This window comes from Leptidea sinapis, chromosome 23 (genome assembly GCF_905404315.1).
Source record: "Leptidea sinapis chromosome 23, ilLepSina1.1, whole genome shotgun sequence".
NCBI classification, from domain to species: Eukaryota; Metazoa; Arthropoda; class Insecta; order Lepidoptera; family Pieridae; genus Leptidea; species Leptidea sinapis.
The window spans coordinates 407135-427884 of NC_066287.1; the positions used below are offsets into that span (position 1 = coordinate 407135).

At 35.3% G+C, this 20750-nt stretch overlaps 2 protein-coding genes across 7 annotated transcripts in view; both read left to right on the top strand.

Moving 5' to 3' along the window:
- Nucleotides 1-1688, top strand: part of LOC126971410 (uncharacterized) — a 71774-nt gene extending 70086 nt beyond the window's left edge. For all 4 annotated transcript variants that reach the window (XM_050817726.1, XM_050817725.1, XM_050817727.1 and 1 more), the window contains 2 exons: nt 712-797; nt 1472-1688. In XM_050817726.1, coding sequence (XP_050673683.1) covers nt 712-797; nt 1472-1665 — 280 coding nt within the window. In that variant the 3' untranslated portion in view covers nt 1666-1688. The remainder of the gene's footprint in view (nt 1-711; nt 798-1471) is intronic.
- A 7547-nt stretch (nt 1689-9235) lies between these two features.
- LOC126971434 (endoplasmic reticulum junction formation protein lunapark-A) overlaps nt 9236-20750 on the top strand; it is a 52241-nt gene continuing 40726 nt past the window's right edge. For all 3 annotated transcript variants that reach the window (XR_007730898.1, XR_007730897.1, XM_050817754.1), the window contains exons 1-2: nt 9236-9576; nt 16152-16387. Coding sequence is in view for 1 of the 3 variants with exons in the window: in XM_050817754.1 (XP_050673711.1) it covers nt 9550-9576; nt 16152-16387 (263 nt within the window). In the remaining 2 variants the exon portion in view is untranslated. The remainder of the gene's footprint in view (nt 9577-16151; nt 16388-20750) is intronic.

Genomic DNA, 20750 nt, shown 5'->3' on the forward strand with positions numbered 1-20750 from the left:
CATTGAACTAATTATAACGCACTTTTCTTACTATTAAGGCTTCACTTTAGACACAATTCAAGCAAAATCTTTGACTCTAGACTTTTGACTTAAATCGAATTAAAAATGTTGAGAGCGATGTACACGTTACACGGCACGCAAGCCAATTGATGATGATGATTTTTCGAGTATTTCCATAAAATACTTTAATAAAATCACAAGACGTCACAAAATCAACAAAACTTTCGTTAGTAGATTTACGAAATAATTAATGATAATTTCAATCTACCCATTTGAATTACATGCCTCAGAACAAACGGCGGCAAGAAACTAATTGTATTTATTGTAACTATTGCGGCAAGAAATAATCAAATGGCGCTCGCTCCAGTTGTGTAATGTAGAATGTAATTTTTGTTATATATTAACCTTTACCTACCTTTACAGTTTTTTGTACACTTTCGTAGACACTAACTCAACTTAACCGAGTAGTAGGCATGACATGTTAATGCTTCTACCTGGTGTTAACAGTATGATTATCACAGTTTGTATAAAGTTTGGTGATATGCCAGTAAGGATAAAACGTTACTTTCTTTAAATTTTTCTCTTAAAGTTTCTTTAGGACCTAAGTTATAGCGCAAATAGCCATCTTCTGTAGCACAATGGCGGTATTGATATGCAGTCCGCATTGCCCCATAATATTCTAATATAATTGTGTATCCTTTTTTGTTCCAGTAAAATCTGCATCGACCAACGACAAAACCGCATCGGTGACTATGAGGCTCATATGAATACGCCAGAGTATGAAAATATGGATTGTAGTGAGTTATACTTTCATAACTTTGCAATCGCTGTAGTTTATAGATAATTTAATTGAATTTTGCACACAATTTTGTGATTTTCTCATAATTGATTTACCTGCTAATATTAATATATAATAAGTCTGCTGTCGACTGCTAATTGAAAGCAGCAAATTCGTAAATAACGACAGCGAAATCTTCGCGCAGCCATACTAGATTCTGAGAGGTAGATCCCGGCCACGATAGCTTAACTAGCCACCCACTTACCCACCAAAAACCCATCATCGCAATATACGAAGCTGTTGTTGAACTATTTAATATTGAAATCGTTAAACTTGAGGAAAGCGTAGATTATCACAAAAATTTTATGCATATCAATATGATAATGTAAGGAAAGGTAATTTATTAAGATAATCTTTAAATGATTATAAAATATATTTTATTCTTAGTTACAATTCTTGAATATGTACATTAGAATTTTGTGTATGTACATTATTAGTATCATTATTTAATTCTATAAAGTAACAATGGGTAAGAGTGAGAGGGGAACAGCCTGCCTACCGCTGCTGTATGCGTGAGAGAATGGTAGCCAGACAAGCCCGCGCCGTAACGCGTTACATTACGAAGCGGTTTACCCTCCCATAAGAAGTTATGACTTAATATATTGTAACAAAATATATTGTACTTACTTTCAGAATGTGCCCTAACGACAGAACTGATGACTGCACTCAGTGAGAAACCAGTGTGTTGTGCAAACGGCAACTTCAGAACAATACAATGCTACCGGGGCTTTTGTAGGTGTGTTGATTCCGACGGAAGGCAGATTGGTAGAGAAGAAAGAGAAGTTAATAGGCTGCAGTGTTTTACTAGCAACTGGCAACAATGTTGATATTAAAAAGTATTTTGAGATTATTCTTTATTTTTTCCTTTTATATACATATAGATAGTGGAATAGATATATTTTTAGGACAAGCCCGTCGGCCGAAATCGGAATTATATGTAGAAAAAGATTTATTTCAATAAACCTAAAATATCTTTGTAATATTTAGCAACCGAAACAAACAAATCACTTTACAAATAATAAATTTTGCAATATATAAAATAAATTAAACAGTAGTACGACAATAACATTGAGACGCGTGAAGATTACATACAATGTTACTTGTCTGTGGAGGTATAGAAGAAAGTCCACCCATAGATAATACACTATATACTAGAGATAGATGTGCAACTCATGTTTTTATTTTGTAAAATCAGTGTACCCAGGCCAAGAGATGGCGCTGCGTTATTTTTACGCTCTTAGCGTACCGTCGCTAGATGGCGCTAATTATGACGTCTGTAAAGCTAGAAAGGTCAAGTCAGCAGAATCACTCGTTTTATATCTCAAAATTTAGTGCTCATTTAGTGCTAATTTAATGCTGATAACAGATATTTGGTGCTGTGATAGGGGGACTTTAAATGAGAACACTCCTAACTTTTCATTAAGCTAGCAGTGTACCATTCGTGACCGCGTTATGATACAGTTGGAGCGAGAGGCACATCAGCTAATAATTAAGTCCTCAATTAGTGCCTCTACAAGCAAACAGATTTTTCAAAAAAAAAAAATTTTCAGTTTTTAAGTATAGATAACTGCTGACATAACGATATTACCGGTAATAGGTAATCGGTATTGGTGAAATTGAAGTTAGTTAGAGAGTTACTAATTAGTGCACAATTAATGCTACCGGTAAACCCAGATTTTTTTTTAGAAAAATCATTTCTCAACTGCCCGCAAAAAAAATCGAAAAAAATTTTCAATAATCGAAAAATTATGGGTATTATTCTGTATTGCAAATATCGAGTTTTCATCAGATCTCAACGTTATAAGGTCACAGAAAACTACCCTGACCCCCTTCGCGATGTAGCCGCTGTATGTGTGTGTGTGTGTGTGTTAATTTTTTTTTTCAAAGCAACTACTGCTAATATAACGACGCCAGCAGTCTTAAGAGTGAGAAGAAATATATAGAACGGAAACTAATGGAATTAAAAGACGTCACCATTTAGTGCTCAATAAGTGCTACCAGTATAGCAAAGGATTTCTGAAAAATAAATTAAAGAAAATTTTTTTTTCAAATCAACAACTGTTAGTATAACGACGCTCGCAGCCTTGAGAGCTAGAAAGAGACTTTAAAACAGAAACTAATGGAATTGAAAGACGTCACTATTTAATGTTGAATTAGTGCTGTCGTTGTAGTAAAGGAGTTTTGAAAAATAAATTTATTTTTGTTTTTTTTTTTCAAATTAACTACTGCTTGTATAACGACGCCAACAGTCTTAAGAGCGAGAAGATATATAGTCTATATATGGCAATAATTACATATGTAAACGTAATAACTAATCCTTTTTTACACTAATATTTGTGTGGCCTCCATAATGTTCTTCATGACTTAACGCTAACAAATTTATTATGACAGTCGAATTGAAAATATTTCTGCGAAATGTAATTAAACTATGATAAAAATTTATTATACTGCACTAATTGAGCAATAAATAGTGACGTATTTCAATTCCATGAGTTACCGTTTTAGTCTCCTTCTAGCTTTTAAGACTGCTGACGTCGTTTAATTAGTAGTAGTTAAATTATTAGTAGTAGACGTCCCTGATTTGATCTTGGAACGTCCGCCTAGGTCTACCCCTTCCAACACTTTCATTCACACTGGCCTTATACACTTTCTTCGTCAATCGTTCTTCATTCATTCTCTTCTTCATTCAACATCTTCTTTCAGACCACAACGTTTCCTTATCTCACTATTTCTTATCCTGTCACTCAGTTAAACTCCTATCATACTTCTCAACGCTCTCATCTCAACTGCATTTATTCTGCTTTCATGTTTCTTTTGCCATACCCAACTTTCACTTTCGTACATGAGTGTTGGAACCAACACCCCCTCATGCACAGCCAAGCGAGCCTTATTAGACACTTTTTGACTGTTCATAAGGGAGTACAAAGCTCCATTCACCATGTTTCGTGCATTCACTCTTCTTTCAATATCACTCTCATACTTTCCATCTCTTGTAAATTTAGAACCCAGATACACAAACTCATTCACCTGTTCAATTTTTTCATCTCCAATCACGATATTGCAGTCTGTCGCTACCTTAAACACCTTACCTTAAGCACCATCACTTTCGTCTTTTTTACATTCCCTTTCTACCAAAAGCTCCATTCATAGCAGTTACCATCTCTTGCAACTCCTCGGCTGAAGATGCAAGTAATACTTGGTCATCAGCATAGAGAAAACATTTGACGAGTAACTCATTCATTCTCAACCCACAGTCATTCTCTTTTAAACCTGTCAAGCAATTGTTCATGAACAGATTAAACAGCCACGGTGACGCTACACATCCCTGTCTAACACCTTTTTCGATATTAAACCATTCAGTGTATTCCCCGTTTATCCTTACACAAGCACTAGAATCTCTATAAAGAGATTGGAATGCTCGTACGAGGACACTGCTCACACCGCTCGTGGACAATGCTGACCACAATTCATTCCTCACCACTCTATCATAGGCCTTTTCTATATCCACGAACGCGCAATAGACCTTTTTGTTTTTAGCCAAGAACTTTTCGGCTATGCACCGCAAGGAAAAGACCTGATCTGTACATCCCGTTTTCGTCTGTTTCATTCACAACTTTTTCAATCAACACTTTTGCATACAATTTACCGACGACGCTGAGAAGGCTTATACCGCAGTAATTTCTGCAGTCTTGTCGTGACCCATTTCCCTTATACAATGGCACGATTACAGCTTTGCACCAGTCTCCTGGTACTTGACCATTTCGCCAGCACAAATTGAGGAGGCGGTACAGCTGGCTAGCCACTATGCCCTGACCAGCCCTCAGCATCTCGACGATAAGATTCGGGCTATGACCAGGAAGTGGTCTGTGTCGAGGCCTACACCGCGGTATGCCCGAGCATCTAGTACTTTCTTTCTCAATCTTTCATCCACAATAACAAAATCAATCATACTTCTAGACTCACCCTCATCTCTTGTATACAAATGGATCTTTTTGTGGTTAAACATTGTGTTGGCCACGCAAAGATTCCATTCCAAGCATACTTCAAGTAGGCTTTTCCCATTTTCATTCACTCTCTCGTCCCCAAACGTACCCAGAACTCCTTCATACCCATCACGCTTTACTCCAACCCACCCATTAAAATCCCTTAACATCACGATCCGTTCATTTTCTCCTTGGCTTTTAATGACCCAACTCCGCACAGATCCGTCGGTGCATAGACCCCAAGGATAAACAAGCGAGTGAGTCCGACTTTTAATCTAATCCGAGGAGTCTTGGGCTAACACATTCGTGCTCTATCACACATTCTACTATTCGAGCGGAAAGAATCACACCAACTCCCTGACAGCCTCGGCTGGTTTGGGGTACTCTAGACCAGTATGCCGTGTAGGGACCATGAACCGTGGTATCACATCCTTTCCTCTTCGTTTCATTCACGCACAGAATATCTATGGATCGTTCATCCATCATCTGACATACTTCATCTACCTTATCATCCACTCCTCCTCTTACATTCAACGTAGCAAAGCGGCTCTCCATGGGCCGCTTTTCGCCCCCGCGAGAAACGAGACGTGATGGGTGGCGAACCACATCGCCGCCATTTTGGTGAATTAACCTATTTTTATTAGTCTCCATTGCGTTCCTACGAATAGCAAGGAAAAGGTTTGTCCACCCCAGCAGAGCCCCGCATGCCAGGATAAGGCTAGCCTGATTCTGGGACGCCCGGTCCCAGGGCAGTGTGGCACGCTAACGACTAGGCTTGCCCCTAGCCATGCATCCATCCGCGCGGCAGTCGTTGGATTGGCGGAGAGGGTAGGAATAGAGAAAGGGAAAGATAGGTGGTGTGAAAGGAAGATTGGTAAGTTAAAGTGGGAAATAGGAAATGTAGGATATCATGCCCAGGAGGGCAAGGATTAGGACAGTAATAGCTAGGGGAGCCGGGGTCGCATACCCGTATACTATACCACAACTTCCGGACAGGTAAGTTGGGATGAGTATCCCATGACAATTTATATGACATAAAAAATTTGCATATTTACACTACTAAATCTATCCTTAATGTTCTATGTTGTGACAAAATTAAATAACTAACTCTCCGCGCAATTTCAACATTTATTATAACAAAAATTGCAATACCTACATTAAAAAGTAGAGTTAGTTATCAACAATAAAAATGAATTTTATAATTTCGAGCTCATATATAGTTATTTTCGGGGGCCAATCTTCAGATGGCGCTAGTTTTCAAAAAGACAGCTCATAATGCGTAGAGAGGGCTCTCTTTTCGTTATATATTATTATACTCTTTGAGCGTAACTTATCTTTTGTGATTAAAATCAAAGAGAATTTAAACACTAATGAATTTCACGAAAAACGTATTCCCAAAATACAAAATCACAACAATCACAGTCGAAGACATTGATGAATGACGTAGTGGTTAAATTCTCTTTGACTGAATGGACCAGCCTAGCGAAACTCTGTAAGAAAAAGCGATTTACTCGATTGTATGAAACGTGCAGTCATTGATAGATTGACAGATGACGGCTACAATCTCGCAAAAACGGAGATAGCTGTAATCTATTACGTTTACGCAACTGTTCGCTTTCAAACTTAGCCGTACTATAATCCGTCGCTAATCACCATACTGTGATTACTACTATTTCAAACTTATGTCAAATGACGGCACGTTTCATACTAAACTTATTTTCAATTTTTACTTAGGCAGTCCCGCCTCTCATTACGTAGTATTTACATCCTCTTCGGAATGGCCTTCGGATATTGTCACAGTAAAAATAATCAGTCGGTTTATTTTATTAGTTCTTTTCAGACTGTTATGGTGTTTCCTGCTATGAATCAATATAATATCTAAATAATACGACTGACTGTTCTTATCTGCTTTCCAAAAAATCATTTGCAGCACGCGCCGAGAGAACGGGTATATGGCTAAAGGTGCCTAGCACTAAGCTGACTGAATATAACGTTAGGAAAATTTGATTAGTGTTTTCAATCCAGGTGAACTTCTGCAATCGAATCAGGACTTTATTGAAAAATATCGTGTAGTAGGTACTGGATGAAATGTGTGCATTCGGAAATCCGAATAGGTACGGAGAACGAACGCCTGCTGTCGAGCTTCTACTTCCAAAATATGACGTTCTATATTGTCTATTTTTCCTTACTTGTTATAAATAGTAAACAAATATGGCGTACAGAGAACCAGCTCATACCAAGAGATAATTCATAGAGATGGGGATCATCGAACGAATGAACTACTGAATTTAATGGTTTTTATGCAGTGAATGAAAAGTATCGGGTAGAAGGGTAAAAATAATACAACAACTTATTTTATTAGTTTTATATTCGGATTCCAATGATAAAAACTATACCTATCTAATAATATTATTATATCGAGTTTCCGTTAGGAGCCTCTAAGAGCCACCTTTAATGTATTAATTCCTCTGGATGGCTCACTAGGAAACCCTGTGCCGATCAAACCAATGACTTCCGTCCGCTTTGTAATTTAATGTAAGACTATAGAATTACATATCTCGAAGAACAGCCTATCTTATAATACTAAAAAAACAAATAAGCGAACGGGAGATTTCCGTCAAGAGCAAAGTTCGTTATTCCGATTTAATAAACTGTTCAGTAAGATACGAAATGATAATAATAACAATATCAAAATAGCTCAAAAAATACGTATAAGATTATCAAAAGTATTTAACGTGTACCTTCTTTGGTACACGTTACCAACCCAGTTATGAGTTGCTACTTTGTATTTTAAAAAAGCTCCTATAGTGTAGTAATTGCAAGCTGTCATTTTGTTATTGTATAAGTTAGTTACTTACACTCATTCTCAGTAATAACAGCAATATATTCATCCGGATAATTATTATCTTAATCGGAAATAAAGTAATCTATGTTTTAGGCTACCTATCATTCATACTATCAAACGTTCTTCATGATATTTTACTGTCCCACAAGAACGTGAAATAGAGTTTCGAACAGCATTTTTTTGAGTCAATTCCTTTTTTTCGTTCCCGTTTCTTGGGATGTATATTGCGAGAAGCGCGACTGCTACTGAAAAAACGACTATTTAATATATGAAAATAAAGAGCAACGAAATGTAGTTTTACCTGACGTAATCTAGAAAAATCCTTCTGTAGTTAACAGAACAACCTATTACAGACACTAAAAAGTAAAACAAAAATAACAACTTTAAAAAAAACCAACTTCAAAAACTAACTAGTATAAAGTAACGTAATAAGGATTTAATTTCATACACTTTTTGAAAAAGTTGAGTTTCCTTTCTCGATAATTCATTCTAAATATATTTAACTCTATAGCCAAACATCAAAATCTTATGTTGATATGTTATCTGTGAATGTTTGCTGTCATTTTTTAAAGTTTAGCAAAAATAATGCATTATTAAAACATTTAGCTTTTATTAGTGTACTAGCTGACTCGGCAGACTTGGTACTGCCCCAAGCGATAAATAAAATACCTAAACTTTTGTATAGCGAGCCGCGGCCTCCGATGCGCTATTTAAAGGCACGCTCCCGCTGCCGGCCGGAACTGCCGCAAACGCTACGTCCCGCAATTTTTAAATCTGTAATATCTTCCAAAATATTCATTTAAATCATATGCTATCAAGGGCCATATAGATGTATATAAAATCAACAATGTATTTAAGGTATTTAATTAGATAAGGATGAATGCTGTATTGGTCAAAATCGCTTCGAAAATTAGCCATTATTTGTCGTAAAGAGTAAATGACAAAAAAATGTTATTGTGGGATATCCATAAGAGATAAACATATACCATAGCGGAGTTTTCTGTAGACCTTTACAATGTATACAATACTTAGTACATTATTTTGATAAATCTCGTAGGTAGGGTTCAGCCTGCGTTTGCAATGTAAGCGGAAAAAATGTAATTATTTACGACATCACATTAGAAACCTCAAAAACGGGAGTATTTCTCCAATATTTAATGGATGTTAGTATACATATAAACCTTCCTCTTCAATCACTCCATCTACTAAAAAAACCGCATCAAAATCCCTTACGTAGTTTTAAAGATTTAAGTAAACATACATAGGGATATAGGGACAGAGAAAGCGACTTTGTTTTGTAATATGTAGTGATTTTATTGCATGTGTGTTTCTGAAATAGTTTTAAATGATGAAGACAAATCTAAAATGTGTTCTACAAAATATCAACAGTCTAATCACACTGTGATTGTCCGAAAATAAGTGAATTTCATTCAAGGTCGTCTTCGTTTTTTATTTTTGACAAGTAAGTTTATACGTCTGTGCAAGTAAGGAAAAATAGATTTGCTATTCAACTGTAAATGTCATTTGTCAGCTATCAGTTGTCAGTTGGATTATGTATTTCTAATTTGTATTCGTGTTTCGACTGTGAGACTTTCGCGTCGTTTGTTTCTAATTTATTTGTAGTAATTCGGCTCCACAACACTCTAAAGTCAGCCAAAATAATTTATAGACGAATAATTACAATTTCAATACCAATAATCTCAAATACGAGCTACTGAGTAATATTCACCTTAAAATGAGTGTATTAATTGTATTCATTGCTATAGGTTAGAAAGTATTTGTCATCATTTTTTTAGTTATTACTACCGTATGTTAGAAATAGAATTACTCTTCACATTTAAATCTAAGACTTAAAAGGTGTATTGTGTTATATTGGAGAAGAAATGGGTCTCATACTATCAAGATTTCGGGTATGTATTTTAATTTCATCTAATTTGTAACGAAGCCAAAACTATTTTGATGATAAGAGCAAAATTTGGCGCGTATTCAAACATATTCTTGACCTATAAGGTATCGAATAAATTGTTATCTGTGTCTAAATATAAGCAGTGTAATCTCTATTAATAATTTCTAGCTGTTTAATGGTTAATAGACGCTAAACTTCTCAATAAATTCATCTCTCCCTTGGTACCTTCTTTTTCTAGCAGGTATATTAAATAATAACAATCATTTTCTCCTAAAACTTCTAAATATCTAAGAGTATGTATAGTAAGTAAAGGTATAGTAATAGTAATATAAGTATTTTGAATGTCTTCTGGCTAGTAAGTTATAGGTAAGATGCAATTGAATCTTATTTACATGCAAATAAGGTCTTTGCTAATTATGAAGCAGTTAATGAACTCAAAGGACTCTGTGTTATTATTAATTCCGGTATGGATTTAGAATTCATTGGCATGAATTTGATAGGAGGGAGGGGGGGAGGGTTCAAAATTAATAAATGACACAATTTCGTTAGTTTTATTAATTACTTAAACACGGTATATTACTTTGAGTCTTCTAGATTCTGTTTCTGAAATATTACTATAAATAATGGGTGTTGCCCAGCCTGCGACCCGGCTCATATGTATTTATGTTCTAACTTAACCTAACCTACATTTAGTTTCTGGAAAAGGATTTGGATTATTATTATTTTATGTGAACAGAATCATAAAACATTTCTCATTGCAATCACTAACTGTCAAAGTCAAACTTCATAAAGAGGTTATCATCAATGAAATATTGAAAACTTTAAAAAATCATATCTCGTAAAGTAGACGTTTCCTCACAAATTCAAATTCAAATATTTTTATTCAAAATAGGATGTGAAATCACTTATTGAAAGTCAAAAAAACTACCACCCATTCCAAAGTGAATGCCTCAGGCCTGAGAAGAATGGGCGCAACAAACTCAGCGGGCTTTTTTTTTTCATCAAAAATATGTTTTACAATTAAAGTAAGATTTACAAAGTAACATTGTACAATTAAACTTATTATTTAATAGTCTGAGGGCGGTCGCTCCATTCCCAATCTGTGGTATCATTAAGAAAGTCATTTAAGTTATAGTAACCTTTACCACACAAATGTTTTTTAACAATTCTTTTGAATAACGTAACACCTTTGTTTTGAACATTTTCTGGGATCTTGTTGTAAAAGCATATACATTACCCCACAAAAGACTTACTAACTCGACTTAGCTGAGTAGTAGGCATCATCAGTTTATGTCTGTTCCTGGTGTTAACATTATGGTTATGACAGTTTCTGGCAAATTCACTTATGTGCCTATGAACGTACATTACATTATCAAGAATATATTGAGAAGCAACAGTCAAGATGTTAATTTCTTTGAATTTTGCTCTCAATGATTCTTTAGGACCTAGGTTATAAATAGCGCGAATAGCCCTCTTCTGCAGCACAAATATTGTATTAATATCGGCAGCGTTGCCCCATAGCAATATACCATAGGACATAATACTATGGAAATAACTAAAGTATACTAGTCGCGCCGTATCTATGTCAGTTAATTGTCTAATTTTTTTAACCGCGTATGCTGCAGAACTAAGTCTGTTTGCCAATCCTTCAATATGGGGGCCCCATTGTAATTTGGAATAATAAATAATAAGTAATTGTAACTATTGTACAGTGTTTTATTATATATATGTAAGTACAACTAATACTTGAGTTCTATGTTAAAGTGTTTCTTAATTATTAATTTAAAATTATACAAAGTTTGATAAAATATGTTGACTTCGCAATTTATATTAACACTTAACTAGTTATATAATTGCCACATACAATAAAGTGGATTATTATGTGTGATATTGTTTTAACAGTGTGGTATTGCAAATATTGTAGGCTTACAAGTGGCTTGCTTGCAAGTTATAAAGTGAACATCTCTTAATAAATCATTGCTGAAAGTTACATAATCCTGTCTGTAGTTTTGGTCGAACATAGGTATATAAGTAATAATGCACTTTTTTCTGGAACTCAATTAAGGCAACAAACAAAAAAAAGGAATATTTCATCTCTATATCCAAATTGCAATTCCTCAAGCTAGTTTATCAAACCTGTCATGTCACCCATGACCTTGTAAAGTCCTTGGTGACCACAGATGTTTGGAGCAGTATGGGGCCACTCTCCAAAACAATCTCTTCTACATGCATTCCTTGTGACTCTCATACATTTAACAGATGCTTATTAAATCACCCATTACTTGTGGTCACATGAATTATTTAAATAATCTTTTGGTCTATGCATGGTGTTTTTTGGCCTGTCTGCATCCACTCACCTTCGTCTATTCTATTCTTTCAAGTGTGGCTTCTGTAGAAGGGGCACCACAACTTGGCCACTGGCATGTTTCAGTAGACCACCAAGCTTAGAGTGTGTTATTTGATTGAGGTTTACGAATTTACACCTGATTATGATATTATACCTGAAGCAAATGCTAACTAATAATACACTCACTGTTATTTATTAACACGACTTTTGTCATGTTTTATCGGCATAGGTACCTATTAGTTTTGGACAATTCGGAGGTCCTTAATCAGGATAAGTGTAGTGGGTTCGCAATATCATCCCTACTCATCCTGTATTTATACAGTCATGGTCTAAAATTCTATGATGAGGTATTGCTGGTCTATGTACCAGTCTTTATACTGTATAAAAATAACAAACTATAACTATTGTGTCTTATTGTAATGTTTTTTATGTAAAGCAACTGGCCAGTGTACTAGCTAATGATAAACAAATTTATTCAATTATTGTTAGTGTTAAAATGGTGACCTTTATTTGCATTGTGTGGGCATTTCAATAGATTATTTACAAGTGAATTGAAGTGTATACATAATAATATTTTTTGCATATTAAACCCACTTCATAATATATTATACAAAATTAAGACAATACTTCAATCCTTTATTTACTTTAACATTATAATCCACTAGACTTTTTATACATATCTATGCTGACCTGGCATATGTTGTTTTGCCATTTAAATTAAGTACTCCGCGCCCGTTCATTGTATAAACTGACATAATTATACGTATTTATAAATCAAAAAAAAAATATAAGATCCAGATAAGTAATCGCCATAAATTATATACTAAAACCTTCTTCAAACACGCTGCATCTTGTGATATAAGTATTATTCTGATTGGTTCAGTAATTTTCAGAGTATAACCGAAGAAAAGAAGCGGCTCTCTATTTAAATGATTAACTTTTAGGTTGTGGCTTCATCTACAGGATGTACTTACAGTCGATAAGCTGCCCAATCCCTATAATTGGGAAATATATTAGGAAATTGACTCTAGAGTTGTCGCTCTTGAAATTCTAAACAGATTATTTTTAAGTGAAATCCGTCACTTCTGTGATATATATGCAAATTGTTGTATATTTGAGCCCAAAAGTGAGTTATATATCACTTAATAATAACAAACTGTCGATAGCAGAGCCAGATGTGTGTTACTCTACACTTTAGGTACGAAAACATACCTATGGGTGTGTGGAATCCACGAGATAGATAGGGTCGGTTGTCAATCGGTCACTCTATTTTGATTGAAACGAGTGGCCGTTGAGTTTCTTGTATTTTCTTCTCACGAGCTCAACTTTTTACGAACATATCGTAAATTCAGTAATTTACAAGAAATATTTGTAGTGACGCTTCAAAAGCGCTTACTTTAAGCCTAATTGAATAAAGTTTATTTGACTTTGATTTTGAAGGCATTGCGCCTTCAAAGTCACATACTGTAATATTTGCATCTAGAATAAATTTTATACTAGATATTGTAATGTAATATAGATATTGTACTGTAATATTTGCATCTAGAATAAATTTTATACTAGATATTGTAATGTATTGAAAGTTAGATAACTTTCTGCAAAACATTACCACAAATAGATCTTAATGCGGTTTTACTAAGCCTCGAGTAATATGAACTCTTTGGCGCACGTAATAAAATATTAGGTCTTGCATGTTACGGTCTAGCGCTTTTGAACTTTCATCTGATGCTGGCCCAGTTTGCGAGGCTATACCGTATTTGACGCTAACATATTTTAAGACGTGAATTATATTTATAATATATTTAAAAGAGAAAATCTTGTACTCCATTACATAGTACAAAATCAAAGAGTTTAAAGTGTTTAGTAAGTCAACTTCAAGTTCTTCTTTAATTTGTTCGTTAATTATTAATCTGTAATTCTTACTAAAGATCCCCAAAATTTGAACAATAGCTGATTCCTTAATGCATCTCTTGGATCTATTAGCACATATAAATATTTGAGAGAAAATCCTTGACTAGTGGAAATTCTCAATAAAAAAGACCCAACTCCCGAAAGTTTGTTTAAAATTTCTTAATAATTAATACTGTTTTTGGGTTATTAATTCCTCCATATGGATGCAACGATCATAATGCTCCAAACAATCAGTAATGTCTCTTCACTGCAATCCAATCCGATCAAGCGCTCTCCCTGCACTCCAAAATAATGGTAAGCATAATTAACCGCCAGCTCTAGGTATATCTAGAGGGTCGCTACTTGATCAACGACCGATCTTCTGATGCCTAACACATGGATGGGTGGCGGCTATCGAAAGTAAGACAGAAGGCCTGACAGCTGTTAATCTGGATGTAACGTAGGCCTTCGACTGTGTATGGCACAAAGTGTTTGTCTCAAAACTGCCATCATTTGAGCTTCCCGAGAGTTGAGGCAAGTGAAGCACGAGCCTCCTCACTGGGCGCAGCATACAAGTCCTAATCGACGGTTATAGCTCGAACCCGAAGCCCGTGAACGCTGGAGTTCCCCAAGGCTGTTTGTTATCTCCTACACTGTTTCTTCTACATATCAATGATATGTTGGACGCCTCCAACGTGCATAGGTATGCGGACAACAGTACTACGGATGCCGAAAACACGAGCCATGCAGGTGTCTCTCGGAAAATTGTGTCGACCAGTGCCGGAAGAAACTTATGTCTTGTTTCGTGTCCTCTCTTGAAAAAAAATCACGAAATGAGATAAAATTGACCTTGATCAGTTTGATCCCCAGAAGATTCGAGTTGGCACGTTTTATCACTAAAAAACGCCATTTGTCTTATAATAACCATTTCCCCGTTCTTCTTAAATTTTATAGTAAACGCTCTCGTGATAATACACAAAAATTTAATTATGCAAAAGCTCATCGGACGAAATACCGGAGTTTTCTTAACGATTATACCACACTATCTTCCAAAAACTACGAATCTTTAAATGAAATTGACTCTTCTATTAAAGAGTCTGTTCTCATTATTAGTCGGTTACCGCTATCGATTGATATATTACTTGACTACTTCAATAAATGGAAGATAAATAGAAATGTATCCAAAACAGAGGCAATTCTAAATTCCAGAAAATGAACACCACTTAGAAGAATCCTGAAAATAGGTAATCTCAATATACCTTGTAGTTGTACAGTAAAATATCTGGGCACAATTCTCGACACAAAACTCAACAGGACTGAAAATACTTCCAAGCTCTGCATCAAAGGAGCCAGGGCACTTAACTCAGTCTAATCATGTAGGCGTTCATGTCCCAGCAGCCACACAATACTGTGAATATTTGCACCCTGATCCGACCCTGCATAACTTATGCTTGTCTGGTTTGGAGCAGCACATGTCAAACCACTGATTATAAATAATATAAAATATACCCTGAAATTCGCATTCGTTACTCCATTTCGGGCAAACTTACATAAACTGCATAACAACATAGGCCTTCCTAAAATAAATGCTTACATTTATTAACAAGCAAATAATTTTACTTATATAACAACCCTAAAAGCAAAAACACACTTATTAGAAATCTGTGCAAAACACGCAGTAAAAATGTTACATTTATCGATATCGATTACCGCATCACCAATTCCTTGAATGCGAAAAGGCCGCGTGTGTTGTTTATGCAGTGCATTCGTGATTCATAGAGCGTGAGAGATACAGCGCGAGCGGGCTAGACGCGATTGCACATGCACATAACACGTCACGAGTTATTGTTGCAAGCTGGAAACCCACACACCTCATATCACTCCAAGTATTACTAACTAACTCTCCTACCCTCTAATAAAAAGCAATTGCTTTTATTACTAAGTTCCAACTGCCAAAATTGACAGTGATATGAAATTCTGTGTCTACGGCTTACATAGACTAAACCTTGCTGAATCAATAATTATAATTATTATACTTAGCTGTCTACTCGGTAATTAATTTATTCTGTTTTATATGTTCTAATTAGTTAAGTTCAGATTAGTACCCACAAATCAATACCTAAAATCACGATATTGTACTACTAGGATTTACCTACACTGGTTTTGTACATTACTTAATTTACTTATTTATTGAGATATTTTGAAATCGAATTGATATTATCGTATGCGTAAGAGAAAGGGAAACCAGAGACACTGACGCCATAACGCGTTACGTTACGAATCGGGTTACCCTCCCATAAGAGGTAATCACTTCAAAAATATAATAAGAGATCTTTTTTCAGCGCAAGAAAACAACAACAGAAGTACTCGAACAGTTGGAGACGAAGATAAAGAGGATAGAGAAGGATGGAGAATACAAAGAGAAGAGACACAAGCGCGTGCTCGGGTACATCATGTCGGTGTCAGTGGGTCTGTACGTCCTTTTCGCACTCATGTACTACTACATGTATGTGGGAAGGAGCCAGTACTGGTTGCACTCGGTCATGTACGCATCGCCGCTACTGCTGTTGCCTGTGCTGTGAGTATTACAAGTTTCATACTGTCCTGTTGTTTGTATAAAATAATATAATTAATACCACATAAACATATTTCACATAAATGTAAATATAAGGTAAAGGTATTATACGAGCAATTATATATTTGAACTTATAAATTAAAATGCTGATGAGAGAGAATGAAAGATGAGCCGGTATATGAACATACCGGCTCATCTCTCTTGGTATCATACAATGATACGAGACGGGCGAAGAATGAACCGGGGGAACCGTGTTGATAGTTAAGAGCAGCCTAGCGAAACTCTTAACAAAAAAAACGATTCACTCGATTGTATTAACATAATAATCATATTCCATATTATATTAACGGAGGTAGCCGAAATCCACTACGTTTTATGAAACTGTTCGCTTTTAAACTTAGCCGCTTAACTTATTATACTTCGTCCCCAATCGCAATACTGTAATTACTACTATTTGAAACTTAGTCAAATCACTGCACATTTCATACTAAATTAAATTCCAATCTTAACTTAGGCAGTCACGCCTCTTATTACGTAGTATTTACATCCACTTTGGTTTAAAGGAAACAGCGGCCATTATTCCATACAAACGTTGTCGACTGTTTTCTTCTTGGTTTGTAACCCTACATCAAATTTATGGGTACCACAACTGCGCCTATTTCTGCCGTGAAGCAACAATGTGTAAGCATTACTGTGTTTCGGTCTGAAGGGCGCCGTAGCTAGTGAAATTAATGGGCAAATGAGACTTGACATCTTATGTCTCAACGTGACGAACGCAGTTGTAGAGCCGCTCAGAATTTTTGGGGTTTTTCAAGAATTCTGAGCGGCACTGCATTGTAATAGGCAGGGCGTATCAATTACCATCAGCTGAATATCCTGCTCGTCTCGTCCCTTATTTTCGCGCTCTCCAGTAACAGCTTCTTCCATTTGACCGCAACGAAGAGCTGCTCGAATCATCGACGATCAAGTCATCTCTGATCGGCTTGATTCTTTGGCGTGCGTAGAGATGTGGGCTCTCTGCATCTTCTACCGCATTTATCACGGTGAGTGCTTAGAGGAGTTGTTCGGGTTCATACCATTAGCCGAATTCTACCAACGGACATTTCATCAAAATGCTAAATACGACGTCTGGCATTCGACAACAGAGCGGTTTTTAAAAAATTTATTACCTCGCACAGCCACTTTGTGGAATCAATTACCGGATGCTGTTTTCCCGAACGAATACGACTTAGGGACCTTCAATAAAAGAGCATACTCCCAACTTAAAGGCAATGCAACTCTTAACCCCTGGTTTTGCGGATGACCTTTGGCTGCTGGTTCACCACTCCCCATCATATGCGCTTCTTCGCCGTTTCATTCCTATTTTTAATTAATTTTTGGCTTGACTTTAGAGTCTAATTATATTATATATGTTAGTTCTTATAATGTACAATTAAAATTTAAAAATTATGTGTAGGTATGTAATGTTTGCATTGTGGTGGTTGCCTAAAAGTGCAATATCACTAAGATTTATTTAGAATAATATTTTATGTATACAGTTAGTGATTTTTGTGTTGGCGATGCTACTAAATAAATAAGTAAATCCCCTTCAATTTTAACATGAACACCTACCTATCTCCATCCACCAGTGGGAGGCACCTTTGCACAGGATGCCGGCTAGATTATGTGACATGTGTGATATGGTGACGAATGCAATTGTAGTGCCGCTCAGAATTGTTGGGCTTTTCAAGAATCCTGAGTGTCGTATCAATTACCATCAGCTGAACGTCCTGCTCGTCACATATTTTTATATAAAAAAAAACCAACACAACCGAAAATAGTGATATTTGACTTAACTATTTGAAATAATTGATAAAAGTGGGCAATAAAACAAAATTATTTTATTATTATGATTTAAAAACTCAGAAGTGGCAACCCTGAGTGAACCCGGCAAGCTACTTCTGCCCCCACCGCGCCGCTTCATCCCACTTATGTCGACTATTTTTCGCGAAGATGTGCTTCTTAATTGGGTACCTACTTTGGTACAGCTTTATAATAATAGTAAAATATAAATGTAATTCGAGAGCGAACAATCTTAGATATAAGTTACGTTTGATCGACATTGAGATAAGATTTCAGTTATGTGTTGTGACATCTATTTATGTATTACGTTATGAGCTAAGATATACATGTATAATATAAAAATATATCTATAGAATAAAATAATAAATAAAATATATCTATAATATAAAAAATTATCGCTGAATGTGTTGCTAGGCACAAATCTCGAGAGCAGCTGAACCGATTTCGCAATTTATTTTTTTATAATATTCCTTGAAGTACGAGGGTGGTTCTTACGGAGAGAAAAATTTAAAAAATTGCTTGAAAAAGTCTACAAGATTTGTAATAATACTTAAAAGTCGATTTGAACTTTAATACCATACCATAAAGTAAGTTATGTGTTAGTGGTGGGGTTCCGGGAAGGCAAAACAATTTGCATCGCCTTTCCTGAGAGTTTTTGTCAATTAACGCAATCAAACTGAACTGCAATGAAGCTGAACTCACTCAAAAAGTGTTTCCAAATGTTGCTCAAAATTACTTATTCCATGATTGGTTGAGCGAACGAGCTATACTGGCTGCCAAAAACAATGATGTAAATGAATAAAATTTTAAATTAAAGATGACATTCCTGGCTAAATGAGGATATTTAAATCAGTTAATACGACAACTAATGCAGTGTGAATGTCGTGAACTATCCACCGGAATTTTTAAACTCACTTGATTTGTCAGGATTGCCACTTCACAACCTTCAATTAAAGGTTGGATGTGTAGCTATAATGTTGTGAAATATTTTATTTATTGCCAACCGCAACTTTGTAAAAGCTTAAAATACTGAATAACGTAATAGAAGCGATCATATTGAAAGGAAGTATAAAGGAGAAGACGTTTTGATACCCCGCGTCCCAATGATTCCGACTGACGTACCATTCGAGTTTAAACGACTACAGCTTCCAGTACGGCATGCTTTCGCTATGACTTTAAAAAAATTCCAGGGCCCATGTTTCTGGCAAGGTCAATTGTATGTTGCCCGATCATCTGCTCTGTTTGTTTACTCGCCAGGTAACAAAAAATATCGTGTACTATAAAGTACTACAATAAAAATGAAACTTAATTTAGAATGAGTAAAAATAAAATGAAATATAATAAGTAGGTATCATAATAAGAAATCAGAAATTGTTATTTTCATTGTGATTTTTAGTGAATATTAAAAGAAATTTAAGTGTTTTATAATTATTATTTTTTGACATAATGTAATTGTTGACTTATCAACTTCCTTTTTTCTTTTTTTTATCTTACTAGCTGACCCGGTATCCCGAATAGCAGAATACAGTCGATTCTTTAAGTTCGCCGGGTCAGCTTGTATACGTATAAATTTGTACTATTGTAGCATCTGTTTTCTTTGTGAAATTTTCCTCACTCTCTTCCATCTCTTTTCGACTCACTGACACGAATTTTACGATTTTAAAGTAATATAGTTATTGCACTTTCAATCGTTTATTAGCTTACTGCGTCAAAGCCATATAAATTGTCGAAAATTATTGCTTTTTGGTCGAGTTGTATTGTTAGATGATATTATATTTTATTAAAAGTTACTAATTTGGACATTTCGTAATAACCTACATATTTTATGAGTTGTAAAAAGACTTCAATAAAAATATTTTCGATATGGTTGAATTTATAATTTGTAGCCAATTGTATCGTTGTTTTCAATTTCCAAATCTGTCATCATCAATCATCAGTCAATCATCCTCATTTGGTGAAATACTAAAGGCAAATCCACTTGTATTAACTTTAAAATTTGTTGTTTGTAAAAATTGTCAAAATAATATGTCAAATGGGTGACTGCAAAGAGATTTAAATATATGATTTGTACTCTTAAATAAAGTAGTGTACCTACTCTATTTTATATAGGTTTACTTGCTGTTTACTCCATTGACCACAATAAAAATAATTTCTATTTACTGAACTAAATATACTGGTTGCTATCTACCCAAGCAAATAAAACTGGGCGTTTCTGAAACAGTTATGATATGCATCCACAATTAGCCATGTTATATTATACCTAATGTCAATGTACCTCTATGTCTGTGATATATACATAATATATACCTCTCTCTGGACCGGGAGGGGGTGGAACCCCCTCGCACTGGTCTTATTGCGTCAGTACTGTTTGCACTACCGTTAAGTACATGTCGTGATATATTCGTGCTATCACTGCTTTGTTTTTGAAGTTTTCATTTTCACATTTTGCCTTTTGTTGTTAATAGTTCTGTAGTTTCTGTTTCTTTGAGTCGCTATAATATTATAGTTCTATTATATTCGATTC